General features: G+C 41.8%; 2 protein-coding genes across 51 annotated transcripts in view; both read right to left on the bottom strand.

The window, feature by feature from the left end:
* Window positions 1-15,691, bottom strand: part of LOC110186325 (cubilin) — a 52,673-nt gene that overhangs the window by 13,767 nt on the left and 23,215 nt on the right. For 2 of the 50 annotated variants that reach the window (XR_015273359.1, XM_086840355.1), the window contains exons 1-2: window positions 13,962-14,434; window positions 5,666-7,088 (exon numbers count right to left, since the gene is read on the bottom strand). The exons of 46 other annotated variants lie outside the window; for them this stretch is intronic. The gene's annotated coding sequence lies outside the window, so the exon portion shown is untranslated. Of the gene's footprint in view, window positions 1-5,665; window positions 7,089-13,961; window positions 14,435-15,691 lie in introns of those variants that run through there. 2 more of the 50 variants (XR_015273360.1, XM_020955472.2) reach the window with 1 other exon arrangement.
* LOC110186328 (uncharacterized) lies at window positions 6,413-7,029 on the bottom strand. The gene has a single exon (XM_086840359.1). The coding sequence runs from the start codon at window positions 7,027-7,029 to the stop codon at window positions 6,919-6,921; it is 111 nt and encodes a 36-aa protein (XP_086696485.1). The 3' UTR covers window positions 6,413-6,918.

The raw sequence follows: 15,691 nt of genomic DNA on the forward strand, positions 1-15,691 counted from the left end.
CATTCATTTCATTGCGACACTTTTGTCGCCCATTCGCTCATATAATCTTTAGTGGTCCTGTCTGTGTATGGCCCTGATCCTGCCCATGCTCCTTTTCATTCCTCTTCTCCAGCTGCCCCCCATTGCTGTCTGCCTGGGTTTCCTTGTCGAGTACACACACTTCTTGAAAATTTAATGGCTGCCTCTGCTGTTGGCACTTACACTGCCGCCCCTCAAGACACCTTCTTCGCCCAAACCCGAACCCAATCCCAACCACAGGACCATTCACCAATTCCACTCCCCGCCGCGAAATACCCTCTGACACCTTTTGTGGAGGAGCTCATGTTACAGACAATTTGCGTTAAATTTACAAGTAACACCGTTTCCCGAATGCCAGGCCAAAACCAGAGACGGCGGAGCGCCCTATGTTGTTTTATTGGTGCATGGCATGCCGCTGTGATATAGCCAGAAAAAGCATTGATTTCACTGAGGGAAAAGTATGTGTAATAAGTAATTTAAATAAGGTAAAATATTCCATCTTCTTTTTATCAGTAAAAAATTGATCAAATATGCTGAGATAACTAATCTCATAATCGTCAGAGATTTATTAAACACGAAGAATGATTACGAATTTATGCATAAAATTCTCTTGGATATATGTTATTATATGAGAAAATCTAGTTCACGTTTGGTACTAATTTAAAGTATTTTTAAAGGTAAAACAGTAAAAAAAATCGTAACCCTTAATTCCCTTCAGTGTATTATATCTCACTGCTTTAACCACATCCCCAGATGGGCCAATGGCAATACCAGCGCAGCGCACCAGCAACAACAACGGTGGCGTAACCGTAACAGCAATTAAAGTGGATTTTCATGAAAATGAGTTTTCCTAATAGTTTATTCTGGCCCGAAAAATAAAATCATGGCGATAAAATGCGTTGATTAAGACGAAGAGGAAGCAGGCAGGTGATGAGCCTCTTTGGCAATGGATAAGCATCTCAAACACAGATGCCTGCCAAGCTGGTGTTCTGGCATGGATTCGGGTTACGGTTACGGATTTCGAGGTAGGTGGGCATAATAATTATGCATATTATGTTGCATGGTCTTAAGTGCATATTTGTGTAGGCTATCAGGTAAATTGATCCTAATTTATTGGCAATTAGCACGGCGATTAAATTCAAGTGCTTATCTTATGGTTCATTAATAGCTGTTCCTGCCTTTCTGCCTGGCCGACCCGAGTGTGTTAAATTTATAATTAATATCACGCATACGCCACAGGGGTCACCAAGGGAAAGAGACACTCTGCGGACGAAAAGTTAGTCCAACTTTCTGTGGGTCCAAGAGCCAAAAAGCTTCCAACTTTATATATTGCATTTGAAATCTCTTTTGGCCCCCAAATTGCTCTTCTGCATTTATTTATGCTTTTTACTTAGCTCGCTAACTGCAATTGAGGCGCCGCTTCAACTCTGAACTTTTAAACTTTTATCGATAAGTGGCAAAAAAGAAAATTGGCTGTGGCAGCAGCTACTCACGCTTTTGATTGACTCTTGTGAACGTACCTGCAACGAAACAGAGAAGAGGAGAGAGTCAATATGAATTAAATGTATTTCCTTTCGAAGACGCCTCCAATGACAGTGGGGTTAATAGTAGTGCCTGCAATTAAATGGTGGCCTGGTGGCAGGAAAATGGAGGAAAATTGACATCATGGAAGACAGTCAAAGAGATCGAGGGGTGCGGATAAGAACACCGACAGCCACTCGAGCATCCTTCAGTGTCCTGGCCTGCAGTGGCGATTCCAAAGATACAATGCAATATCATTAACAGGCCAGTTCCATAGTGGCCGTGGCACGGAAAAGAAAGGAACGAGAAAATGGCAAGGCGGCCAAAGGACCAAAGGACTCGGTAAGCGTCATATTATGCTGTCTGGTCGGGTTTCTGCTGAAGCACCTCGTGTTGCATGGTGCTAATCAATCATGACAGGGCAAAGGATAACACTAGGGGAAAAAGTCTATAGACTTCTGACTTGTCTAATAGATAAACTTCCTAAAACAATCATGTGTTATAGTTTCTACTTGTAGCTCCTAACTTTTGGTATATTTTTTAAATCTAAATCTATTTTAACATCTTTTTTAATCCCTCAAAAAGGGAGTTTTGCAAATTCATAAAGAGATATTACTTTGTGATAAATATTAGTATTTTTCCGCTGTTCAACTGATTTGATTATATTTTTTCTCAGCTTAGTGAGTTGCCAGCGAATGCTCTTCCAGCAGCTGCCTTCAATGGGCAATTATTGATTGATGCCAAGTGCACATCGCTGGCAAGGATGCGGAGGACGTGGGAAATGCACTCGGTGTTGCCGCTGAAGTGGCCTGCACTGGGCTTGGTTGTAACCCTGATCTAGTGCCCCTTTTCTGCAGCATCTGCTGTCAATGTTAAGATTTTAGACATTGAAATTATTCCCTTTGCGGGGCCACGAAGCTTAAAGTTTTAATTTGTTGTTCGTTGCAGCACTTTATGGGCTTCTGTGTCGCTGTGTCCTGAGGTTTTCAATGTTTTTCATTCTTTCTATCTTTATTTTCGAAAGCTCTTCTAGGACTTCTGTTCAACAAAAATAAATATAAATACATTTTACAGCAAAATGTTCATAATTGCAAGTCAATGTTTTTTGGCCCCAAAAAGTATGCTAGAGAAAATTATTTCCCCACAGATTTCTACACAAAAACGTGTTCCGCATATTTAAGGGCAACCGAAACCAAACAAATTTATTTAAATGAGTCAGGAAAATTAAGTGGAAATGCGTGTGCCCCTGTGTATATGACAGGGGGGGAAATGAGCAAAATACGCGAGATGTAGATAAGTCGAAGCGGGGCAAATTTTAATGCCACTCCAGCAGAGCAACCTTAGACAAATAAAACTATAAATATACAAGATGGTGCCGGGAGAGGAAGGGCAGGGAGAATGTATTTACATAAGTGCCCTGTGACTGGCGCACGTGTTTGGTATTTCCCTTAGTTTTATGTCAGACAATGTCATTCCACCCAACACACACACACTCATACACATCCGCCCGCTGTTACGCTGATAATTCAATAAACCAAACAAGATTCTGGCCAAGATTTATGGGTATGCTGAACCCGCGCACACACTAGTGGCAGCGTCATGTGTGCGACTTTTGGGAGTTGAAACTGCTCGAGGCTGGTTTATAAATCTTCATTTCAACCCCTAGATCTTAGTCGCTTATTAAAATGCCATTTTGGGGCGGGGGAACTGGCTAGATGGCTGGCTGGATGGCTAACTGGCGCGGCTGTGTTCATAAATTGCCAACACTTATGCTCAATAAATGGCCATAAATCTGGGCCCGACTTGTTGGCGGCATTAAAATGCGTAACGAGACGGCGCAGGAACACAAAACCCAGAAGAAAACAAAAACCCGAAAAAACATTGGCAGAAACATCAGGAACAGGAGCTACAAATGAAAAATATGCCCAATGTGTGCGTGGGCCAAATCTCCGTTTGTCGTTTGTTTTGTCGAATCATTTTCCACGGCTCGCCGCCAAAGTAGAGTGTAATTTGGTTTTAAAAACACCAACATTTGTTACATCCTGGGCTCCATGCTCTTAACGTGGCCACATTAAATTGATGGCCCAGCCAGCCTGAGGACTTGCCCTAAATTGATTAATTGACAGTTTACTCAGCGTTATTTTCCATGACTTGTGCGAGTGTCATGGCCCGAAAATAGGGCCGACCAATTGGTTTGTGCCACATTTCACAAAACTGCATTAAACTTCGAGTCATTAGGCAGCAGTTTATAGTACTTTTCCGCCCTTCCGTTTCCTCCTAATATATAGCAGTATCTGACAATTGCCAACATTGGCTGGACATTTTCTATCTGCGCTTTACACATCGCTGACTGCAATTCTTGTAGCTATCGCCCTGCCATTGTGGAGGAGCGTTCATCATCATGCAAATGTCGGGGAAAATAAAAAACCTAGTTTTTCTTATGCGCAATCATCGAGAGAAGAAAGGGAAAGGAGACAGGAAAAGGGACAGAGTGAAAGAGACAAACTTGCATAGAAGATTGGGTGAAGAAATGACATTTTTATATTGCCATTTTCATTTTTCAAATCATCGTTTTGCTTGGGGAATTTACCATTCCTGATAAATGAGAGGAATGTGTAAATCGAGTGGCAATATAAAGGAAATACTATAAAGGAAAGTCTTGCCATATTTTAAGTCTTAGTTAATCTTTATTCCCGTGTACTTTTACTCTACTTGTATGTCTATTTAAGCATCTGATTCTCCCTAGGGTTCTCCCCTTTTTCCTTTCCACATTTCTGTGTGTGTTTAGTTTGGTTTTCGATTTGGACTTTCTAATTGAGCAATTTCCTTCAGATAATTGCTTTTGCGCACTGCCGGATCTGGATTTGGATTCGCATTCCGATTCAGATTCACTTCCGCGCCCACCAATCTGGCCACCAATGCCTGACAATCCTGCCCTGGAATTGGACAATTAATGTCTGTCTGTGTTAGCAATTCATAAACAAACAAATTGAAATTGGGAGAAGCGGGCCATTTGCATAATGCTGACTAAGTGAAAGAGGGAGGGAGTGGATGAGGTGAGTCAGGTGAGCACTCGAGCGGAATGCAGCTAAAACATACACTTGGAACACACTGCCATATACAGAGAAAAATTATTAGTAACCTAGGATTAACAGGGGAAAATCTATCTCTCTTTTGCTTGGCCTAAAACTAAAATGTAATACTTGGTCTTATTTTCTGCTACGTATTTCTGAATCACCCTTAAATAGGGATTATTTTCTCAGTGCAATGAAACTGTTGATATGCAAACGCAGTCATAAAACGTGACATTTGCTGTCAGCTTCAATTTGGCCAAGGCATTGAATGGCCATAAAGTGTGTATGTGTGTGTGTGTGCCTTTCTCTGGCAGGGCAAAAAGGTAGCAAAATTTCAAAATGAAATGTAATTTGCATATGAGGAAGGGCGAAAGGTTGAGGGGGCGTGTTCAAGCTGCTCGGGGGCAGTTTTTTATGCACACTCAGACACACGGGCGCTCGTTGGCTTTCAATGCCCGGAATCAAGTGAGTGAGGTAAGAGCTGAAGCTAAGAGGTAAAGGTAAAGGTACAGGTAGAGCCTTGGTCTAATCTGCATAATAATAAACCTCACAAACACAAACATGGAAAAACATATACAACAGCATAAATTGCCACCCTCAAGATGGGCACCCATTTTGCCATATTTAATACAGTGTAAATTGAATTTCCATCACTTTATGATTACTTGATGCGGACTGAGATGGAAATATTCATCAAGATGACTTTTGTCCGAAGACTGTGGAGTCTGGGTTTTTGGCCAAATTTGTTTTGGCTCCAAGGTTTCAAGGTTTCCGACTCCGGTTCCTGGATACCGGAGAAACTAGTCACTACGAACTGGGCATATCAATTTTAATCAAATTGACAGGCACCAATAAAACTTTATTACCCACTTTCGCACTCACTCGCAGGAGCAGGTGCCACGATTTGTGGCTGCTTTAAGCTTCGAGAGGAGGTCCTTGTGTATTTAAATTGAATTTGATTGCCATTTCTCTTTTTTCCCCCATGGAAACTGCAACTCGAGTGGCGAGTGAGAGTGTTCCGGGAAAGTACTTTAATGCATATATGTGCTTACCTCTTTGTCTGTGCTCCGACAATGGCCATTGTTGTTGATGTTTATATTTAATTAATTTATTAATTTATGCAGCGCATGGTTGATCATTTGTTGCATATTGTGTTTGCTGATTTTGGCATTTGCAACGATTAAAATTGAGTTGAATTGGCGCGGGTTTTATATTTTAATTCGTTTTTTTTTATCGATTTATAAATAGCGCACGTACGTTTTACATTGAAGAGATTTAATTGGAGTCTGGGTTGTGGTGAATAACATTCAATGGCTTATTCAGGATTCATAATGTTGCAATAGGGATTAAGTTGTCGAATTTTTTTGTTCAGTATTTCCATAGTTGTCTAGTTCTAGTTACACGCACACGTAAAACTTATCCAAAAGTTGTTTGATATATAAAATGCATATCTCCGCTATATAATTCATATCTCCTATATATGTTGTAGGTATATATATTTATATTTATATTTATATCTATGCTCCAGGACATCGCCTCCTTGCTGCTCTGCTGTGCAATTAACAAGTGCAATTGCTGGCATCCTTTCCACTTGATATGATATAAATATATATTTAAACAATTGAGCTCTCCGGTTGCATTCCCTATTGTCCTGCTCCATCCGATCCTTTTCTCGATCCTTATCCTTTTGATCCTTGGCACTCGCTGGACATTTTAAGTATACTTATTCCACCTATTCTTGTGGTATATATATGCATGTATATACGTTGTATTCAACATCAATAAAACATCAATAAAAATCGGTTTGTTAACAACACTTTTATAAAAAAGAACGCAACGTTACGACGGTTGGGTTACACATATATATCTCTCTAGATATCTCTCTATATATATCTTGTATTTATATACATTTATGTTTTATATATATTGACAACACCAAACACACACTGAAATGCGCTACATGACGATGTGTATGTGTTGCTGTTGTTATCGGGAGGCGTAATGTTCCGAAATTATGTGTTCTTGGGTTGATTTCTCGATTGGTTTTTTTTGCTTCACAAATTCTAAAAATTTCACATCACAGCCAATGGATACTGACGATGGGACGCATTTACTCAGCTCCTCCTGCTCCTTCTACTCCTGCGCGCTGGGTTTCCTGGGCTAATTTTCTCTGGGGCGAAATATGTTGATGATGCTGGCGGATGATGAGGTGGCGATGATTTTTGCTGGCGGCCCCGGCAAACTAACAGTTGGGGGGCCTCTGTTATCCATCTGGGAAGTTGCCAGGTCCCAGCTGGAGCATGTCTCACTTGGGCTCCTCGATCGTCTGGCCGACGACTATGATGATCACAATGAAGACGGCCAGCAGGACGAGAATGCAGCAAATGGCCACGGCCACCATGGCGCTGTTACTCATGCGGGATCTGTTGTTTGCTCTTCCTTTCCCCTTAGGAGCTCACTTCAATCGGCTTCAATCTGTCAAGAGAGTGGATATTTGCATATTTCGAGGGCCTGTGATTGGGTTGGTCTTTCGGTGCACAGTTGAGATTACCGGGGCATCCACTGGGCCATCACTTGTCATAACCAACACCCCGCCTGGCACTGACAAATGGGGAACCCCTCACTCTGCCTCCAACCCCGATACCACATCACCATTGGAAACAAATTGCCTGCCATAAATTGCGAGGACTGCCTATCAGCCGCTCGACTGTGCATGAAATGCCCCGACAGCCTGTGGACAGCCCAAAACTTGTCGCCCACAGTGCGTATGTGTGTGAAATGCGACCTTCCGACGGTGCGTATGAGTGATATTTGGCACCTCCCCACCCCCCTTTTCTTCCGATGACACATACACACTTCATCGGCCGTATCCCTCCCTTGAGTGGGAATTTGCCAAAAAATCACAACCAATACGGAAGATGGGGACGGGGACGAGGAGGAGGAAGGGTCCTTTTGTCTGCCACTGACACATGATTAATGCTGTCCGGAGCCGGAGTGGGACCGGAGCCTTGCACTTCCTGCCAGTCAACTGAATGCAGCTTCAAGGGCCCTTTATCCTGCTGCCTAATAGCTGCCCATTCGACCTGAACTGCTCATCTCATCTCGTCGGTAGAGTGCATTATGAGTCCTGACATGGCAGGACGACACGTTCACTTAATTATCGGGGAGCTTGGTCCCGTCCAGAGGGGCGGGCAAAAATTCAATTACTTCGAAACAAAACTTGACAAGCCGTCGTCCATTCGATTCAATGAGAAATGAAAATAAAACATGAAAATAATAACGAAGCAATTGAATCCAAGGTTGAGTTAGTGCAAGTTGAAGTTTTGATACTCTTATTTAAAGGGGAATTATTCAATAAGAATAAGTTTAAATTATTTTTAACTACATTTCTTTTAGTATTTCTAAAGCGAAGCCATTTGTTAAGCTTTGAAAATTTTAAAATCGAACGTCTCTTAGCTTATATTCAAAGTCCAAATACCCATTTTTCTTCGAAGAGTATGAACAAATCAAATAAATGTTTTTTTGTCGCTACTGAAAATGGCTCTTGGTCCATTGAAACCTCGGTGACATTGCTGGCCAAAACAGGAACCAGCAGCTACAGCAGACTTTTGATAAGTTTTTGCAATGCCAAATGGAAGGTGAACGGAATTGAAATATAAAAACTAATGCAGACCCAGTTCTCGCATAAATGGCCACAGCTGTGCTGTCTGTCGCTATCAATGGCGGCACAAATTCCATTCAAAGTGGCACAAAAAAATATAACGAAATTCAGAGAGCTTAAGAAGGAGCGGCTTTAAGCCACTACCCAGGACTTTAATCGCTCGACGACGGTTCGTGCGATCTCTATTAGCGTCCTTTTAATTATGCCATTCACGCAAAATAATTTTCCTTTCGTCTGAGCTCTGCGAAACTAAGTTAAGTGGATTCCCTGTTTTTAAAAGGCTTGACTATTTAAATATTTATTTTTATTTATTTGGGTTCATTTGTCTGCGGTGCTCGGTGTCGCCGTTTACAAAAAAATGTTATAAATACGACCAGGCTCTAACTGGCTGTTTTGGCCTCTTTATTATGCCTCATTTTCGTGACTCAATTGTTCTTTGTTACTGTCCCTCTGAATTGGTCAATTAATATTAATGAAATGCTCTGCCCTCTGGAAAACATTTTACCTGGGCATAAATTTTCCTTCTCCAGCACAAACAAGAATATACATATTTTTCCTCCGAAAAAAGGCACACACAGTACACAAAACTGAAAAATTCACCATGTCAGACGAATTAAGTTGTAATAAGTCAATTTATCAGTTTATTTCTGGCTTACACATGTAAGCCGCGGGCGCATCAATCAAATTATGTTTGCCGAGCGGCAGGCGTAAAATTAAATGAAATGCAGCCCTTGTACGGTCCAACGTGGCGTATGCGCAACGTGGCCAAGTGCTTGTGTTTTACGGCATGGCGATAAAAAGCGAAAGCCAAATGATATTTTATATTTGTTTATTGTCTCGAAGACAGGAGCGGGGAGTCACTTGAAAAGATTTACAACACATTGCACTGACACATATTGCTGTCTGTTTTGCTGTCCTTTCCTTCCTTCAGTCCGTCCGTTAGTCAGTCTTTGTCTATGAGGCTTAATTAAATTAGCGCCAGAAGGCGACGAGGCGAGCCACAAACGCAGATAAACAGAGAAGCCAAGATGACAGGATACGAGACAAAAGGCGGGCGAAAGGAAGCGCCAGGAAAAGGCCTTGTCACACAATGAGTGTGTGTGTGTGTTTTGTGAAATAAAATAAATTTTTGCAATTTCGTAAGTTTTATGCGCACATTTGCAAAATTTGTTTATGCCATGCCAAAAAGCGGGTTGCGTGGGTGTGAGAGGCCATAGAACAAATGGGCCATGACGTGGCCAAGGGAAAGGGAGTGGCATCGTAGGCATCGCTTTTCCCATTGTCGACAGCGCTGCCAGTGACGTTGCCAAAAAAGGAAACACACACATTTTCTGCGTGCTCTCGCAGCACACAAATTCAATTTGTTTCCCTCGCGAATCATAGAAGGGTTAACTTAACTTAACCCCCCCACGAGTAGAGCGCGAAAAATTACAGAAAATTGCTCGCGTTTGAGGGCGGTGGAAAAAAAAACGTTTATGGAATTGCATATAAAATTAAAGACCAGCCTCCAGAAATCCTTTGTCAAGTTCAAATGCACGGCCCACGACCTTGGCTTGGATGCGACTCAAGGAGTCCTCTCCGCCAAGAGCCGTGTATTCGTGAGTGTGTATTGTGTGTGTGTTTTGGTGAGACAATAGCCGCATAAATGCTTGAACAGGGCTTAAAGCCCGTTGTTGGCCTGTCTTGGCACGTCAAAAGTCAAAAGTGCATTAAAATAATTGCACTTGTTTAGGCGGCCCTTGGCAACTGCCAGCAAGCGGTTCTGATTTATAAGCGCGTAATAATCCACGGTCAGGTGAACCTCATCGGCCTTGACTAGATCTTTATAATTAATAAAATCAATCATTATAAACTAGGAAAAGTATAAATATATTGTTTTATATTCAAAGGAAAACATTAAATACAAAAATTGTATTGGTTTTCAGAGTTTAAAGTGTTTCCATATAATGAGGACTTGTTATAAGATCATGACACTTTCTTGTAGAGAAAGCAGTTAAATCCTGCATCTATATTGCACGCCAAGGCTGAATTTTAAACCGATATTTAATGTAACAAAATTGTTTTCCATTTAAAAGTCTGTTTAATATAAGACCCTACTACAACTTGGATATTATTTATCATAATTTATCATGAGGAACTTTCTCTCTCGATATACATAATCGTGATACTATTATCCATAATTATATTGATATTGCACACTACGCTACTCCCAGTTAATTGAATTTTTTTGCTGTGTAGTATGTGGCAGCCTCACATTTCCGCCTTCAACTGCACTTAAACTTGATTTCTGTGTATCTTTTGTCTTAGTTCCTTGGCCAAGCGTCTGGGCCGCCTCATTGTACCCCACATGAATGGCAGATTTATACTCGCATAGTGGCGTGTGTGTTCGCCGAGGGTGTGGGTGTAACCTCGACATAGTAGCTGGTAGTAGCTGGGATGGCCTTCTCCTGGCCCGCTTCCTGACCCAGCTTGTTGCATGTTTCACGCTGCCTTTTACAGGGAGGTGAGGAGGGGTGGGTGGAGACTTTTAAAGCTTACACACAAAGATGCTGCTCGCTCTCGGCTCTCGTTTGTCCTTTTTCTGAACATTCACGTATCACAAAAGAGATATTTTAATATGCCAAGGAACGTGCGACAAAGATTAATGAAATTCCCGGCTTAAAGAGCCATCTCTTGGAGTAAGTGAATTCATTTCATTTGGCCGAAAACAGTGCGAATTTTTGTGTAAAAGAAAGCCAAATGAAATTTCCCGGAAATATTGTAAATTCAAATTGGGTAATCAGCCATTATGCCAAAGTAATGGCAGTTCTCTGTTTGCCATTTCCATTATAAATTAGGAATTTGCTGAACGCTGAACGCTGACTCGGACTATTCGAATTGGCTTCCTGTTGCGGGTTTATTTTGTGCCAGGCAGCTTCTGTTTATTTATAATTCGATTGGAAATGTGTTTGGCCAAGACGAGGTTCATTTCGATGGCGCCACCTCATCTCATTTTATGACTATTTGCGGTTTGTTTATCAACCCCTCGCACCCTCTCTCTTAGTGTGTTTAGCTTAATTACCGAGGTATTTCATTCATATTTAATGTGTCGGAAAGTTCTGCTTGCCCACACAGAAACAACAGAGAGAACTCAAGCAAATCCCATCGAATCGAATCGTTCTTTGAGTGCTCGGTTAATGATTTTTATTGAAATCGGCATAGTTTTCGCTTGGCTTACCCATAAATAAATAATGCCCAGGGGGGGACGGAGCAAAAGAAACTTTTACTGAGCTATTTACTGTGTCGAGATTGATCAAAAGATTGATGGACCAGGCTGCAGCTAAGTGATGAAGTCACTGAACTAAACTTAACTGAACCATAATTGATTGACTTTGGTAAATTCTGGGGCCAACACCTAATAAGTTATGGACTGCAACATGAATTCATTACCCGTATAAACCTTTAAATTCTATGAAAATTAAATTCTATTAGCCTGACATCAAAAGACGGTCCTTTTTTAAACAACAAACTCATTAGCATCGTCCGCTAACTAAAGACAAATTAAAGAAACAGCATCCACAGCTGGCAAAAGTCCGTTGCTTTCCCCCCATTTTCCTCGCTTTCCCCAGTTATATTTCGCTCCTGCTGGGGCTGGTTGGTGAAAAGTTTTCACTTGGCAGCCGTCAAGTTGATGTAATGAAAAAGTTGCAGCCTTTTCCTAACAATATTCCTCATCCCATATCACATGACGTGGACGCTGCTGCTGCTGCTGCTCCTGCAGAAAGCCTTCAAAACAACCAGCACTCTCTGCACAGGGCGCTAATTAGTTTCGAGTCGGGGATTAAATACAAAAAATATTTAGAGAGAAAAAAATACGGGAAAGCACACATTGCTCATACGCAACGTTGGCCCGCGTCCATGGGGTATTATTATAATTTCTGTGGTGCAAATAGCTAAAACGGAAACAGAGGAGCAAAAAATTTGAATACTTTTGCGAATGCTACCAGCACGAATGGCCAACAAACGAAAAATAAATAAACACTTTCTGCGGAAACCCAACCGACCACGCCCTCCGACCCCAGTTCTCCTCGGGCTCAGCCGGCGGGAAGCCGAACAATGGGGCAAAGGCCAACCATGTGAGCAAAGGGTTGGCTCGAGGAGCCTGGAACGGGCTCATTATAAAAAATAGCCAAAGTGAAACCCCCATTTTCAATTCGGAGGCGGGTCAAAGGAGAGCCAGCCGTCCTCGAACCCCCAAAAATTCACTTTGAGGCCCCAAAAGAAATTTTAATGATGCATATAAAAACCCAGCGACGGCAAATGAATAAATAATTTATGCGTGAGGGTCCTAAACACTCGACTCGAGTGGCTGCCGCCGACATTATTTGCGACTTTACTGTGCTCCTTTGCTTTTTAACACACTTTCCACACGTAGCAAATTTTATCTCTCTATTACCTGGCAGCAGGAGCAGCAGCTTGATTTAGTGGCAATGTCTGGGCTGGGATCAAACAAAAACAAAAAAAAAAGGGTTGGGCTCTCATCTGTTTACTTATCACCTGGCCAAGCTGCCCAGCCAAAGGTAAAGAACGTAGGCTATTTCCCCACTGTTTGCACATTTGGCAGGTTTCAATCACACGGCCATTGCCGAAGTGCATGCAAATTGCAAGTATAAATCCTGACGATTTCTTTTTTTGAATTTTCAGAACACCTAAGCTCCTTTGGTCTGGCAAAGAAAGTTTGAACTGAACTTTCTTTGGAAGCAGAGAAAAGGTAGAGTGAATAATAAAGTTAAAGACAGTAAACTTTATTTTTCCTAAGTTTTGTTAACTGGTTGAAAGATATGTTTTTGTATTTTCCATATTATTGCTATATTTGTTTGAAAATACAATAATTTCCTTATTTCTTCCTGTGCATCTTTATATTTTCTAGATATGAACAGAAGGGGTTATCCTTTGTCAAAGTTGTCACTTGTCAGTGGCAGACGCTACAGGGCCGAAAGAAAGAATTGGAAAGTTCTCCCAGACATTGACTCCAATTAAGGAGCTGAAGGGAACAGCTGAGAGCAGCATCCTCGCCAGTTGTCATAACTGGTTGTGGACACATTTCCATCCTTTCCTCTACCTTTTCCTTAGCTGGATTTTTATTGCTGCATTGCGAACGATTTGAGAGAGAAGAAAAGCCACCTTGTAAATCCCTCAACAATTGCTTCTGCCTTTCGTTGTTATGTTATCATATGTCCTGTGTAAGGACGCTCCAAGGAGAGCACTCTCAGGGTTAACGATTAGAAATATATGGTGGCTGTGTATGTGAGCTAATAACGCAATTGTGTATGCTTTCAATGGAAGAGAAGGAGAGGTATCCCGAATATGCATTCATCTCATGTATATGCATTGAAGACAAACAATGGGGATTGAGTTTGAATGGAAATGGATTCTGCGTAATTTTCTATCTAGTTCTATACTTGATAAATATGTTATGAATTAATGGCTTGCAATATTCTAGAGAAAGCAAAGTAATTATTGTGGAAAATCCTACTCATAAGATTAGTATTTAAGTACCTATTTTTAAACCCAACATTTTATCTCGTGACCCCCTAAAATCCCTCTCTATACTATAAACGCCCCAATATCTCAATTGTGCACCACGACGACCAAGGCAATTTCAAAAGAATATGTAAATCAGGCATAAGTTCCATTTGAATATTTACGTCTCGCTGACGAGGAGGGGCTGCTGCTTTCTCAATTGATTTGTAATTCACTTTTGTGTTGTACAATTTCCAGTTAAGCTCTCCTTTTTGGCTCGCTGGCTGTTATTGCCGGGATTGGGGCACGCTTTTTGACACCGAAACGGAATGGTTAAGCAAACATAAATATGCAAAATAGGAGCGATAAGGCGGAAGCACACAAAGGGTCCGTCCGAAGGACCTTTCGCCTGTCCGTTCGCGTGGGGGAAAAGTGCGCGCGTTGCTGGGAAAACGGTTTTCGTGGGGTCTGTCACACGTTGCGATTACAAAGGACGCGATTTCCCGAAATAATGCTGCCTTTGAAGCTGAATCTGAAGCGTTGGATTGCGGCGTTAGCTGAAAAGCAAACTGTATGCGTGTATGCGGCACGGCCGACAGAAATCGACTGAACACATTCGGCAGCTGCCACGGCTTTTAAGGCAAAGATTCAAAGAGAACGCGAGAGACTCCGATAAAGGCCAGAAAAGCGGGAAATGGGAAATGCGAGTGCCGAGAGAACGATGGGTGCTCTCGGCGATGACATCAAGCGAAAGCTTTTGCTACACGAAAAGGAAATCATGAGCAAATTATTACAAAATAATGTTAATAGAAGACTGGATATTTCTGGTTTTTTATGTTATAATATTATTATAGAATAATGTATATATAAACAGATATGTTTTAAGATAAACAGAATATATTTGATCTGCTTAAATATGTTAAAAACTAAACTGTTAAAGTTCAAATTGAAATAACTTCATATTTTAGTAAAGAACCTTTCATTCTTTGTATTAATTCCATATGATTGCACTCATAATAATTTTCTTACAGTGCATCCTTTGACAGCATTTGAATCTGGAGGCGGTTAGCCCACCGCCAATACTGTACAGCTGAAATAAATCAAATTGAATTTATGATTTCGTTTTTGTGCACTTCTTATTTTCCTTGGATTTGGCCCGGAACCTCATACTCCTCCTCTTGATTCCCCTCCACCGATTCCTTCTGGAGTGGCGGATCCTTGGAGTTGTTTGCCCCGGGATTTCATTTCATTTCAGTCGCTCAATGAGCCGTCGATTCTGTTTGTTCGAGTGGCCGCCAAGGCAGGAGATGCCGCCTTAATCGCCGCCCAAAAGCCGCCACTTGAGACGCCACCTGGCAGGTGGCAGGTGGCAGTTGCCAGTTGCCAGAGTTCAGAAAGGTGGCCGAAAGCTGACAGGTGAAGAGTCCCGTTTGACTTTGGCTTCCGCTCATTATGCCGGCTCCTTTGTGTGGATAATTGCTGGCTAGGCTTTTGCTAATTTAAATTTGGCACAAAACTTGGGAGCGCTCAATTTTCGATTTCATTTAATTTTGGCGAAAATCTCATTACGCCGAGCAAGGAGACAAGATAAATGGGAATGTGTTCAAATTGCAGATACTTTGACCTGTGCCCGGGGCAGTGTCTAAGTCTTGACTTTCCCGCTTTTCTTCGTTTTCCGTTGTTCCCCCATTATTCGAGGTCCGGCCTGCCAAGTCAGCGATTTATTTGGCCTAAACAAAGGGGCCAAGGAAGGTTAACCCAGCAAACATTTCGTGTCTGAGTGATAACAGCTTAAGAGAGAGAGCAAAATTGATAACATGGAAAGCCTTAACGCAGGCGCGAGCTTTCCTCCATGAGCGAGACGAAGAGAGAGAGAGAGAGGAAAATCCGTAGTTCTCATTTTCCGAGCGAACTG

Source organism: Drosophila serrata, unplaced genomic scaffold, assembly GCF_035046125.1.
Source record: "Drosophila serrata isolate PLE 108 unplaced genomic scaffold, ASM3504612v1 contig_382, whole genome shotgun sequence".
In the NCBI taxonomy this organism is placed as follows: Eukaryota; Metazoa; Arthropoda; class Insecta; order Diptera; family Drosophilidae; genus Drosophila; species Drosophila serrata.

What these genes read in the sequence shown, in the direction of transcription:
- LOC110186328 (XM_086840359.1), bottom strand. Translation starts at nt 7,029, where the DNA reads ATGAGTAACAGCGCCATGGTGGCCGTGGCCATTTGCTGCATTCTCGTC.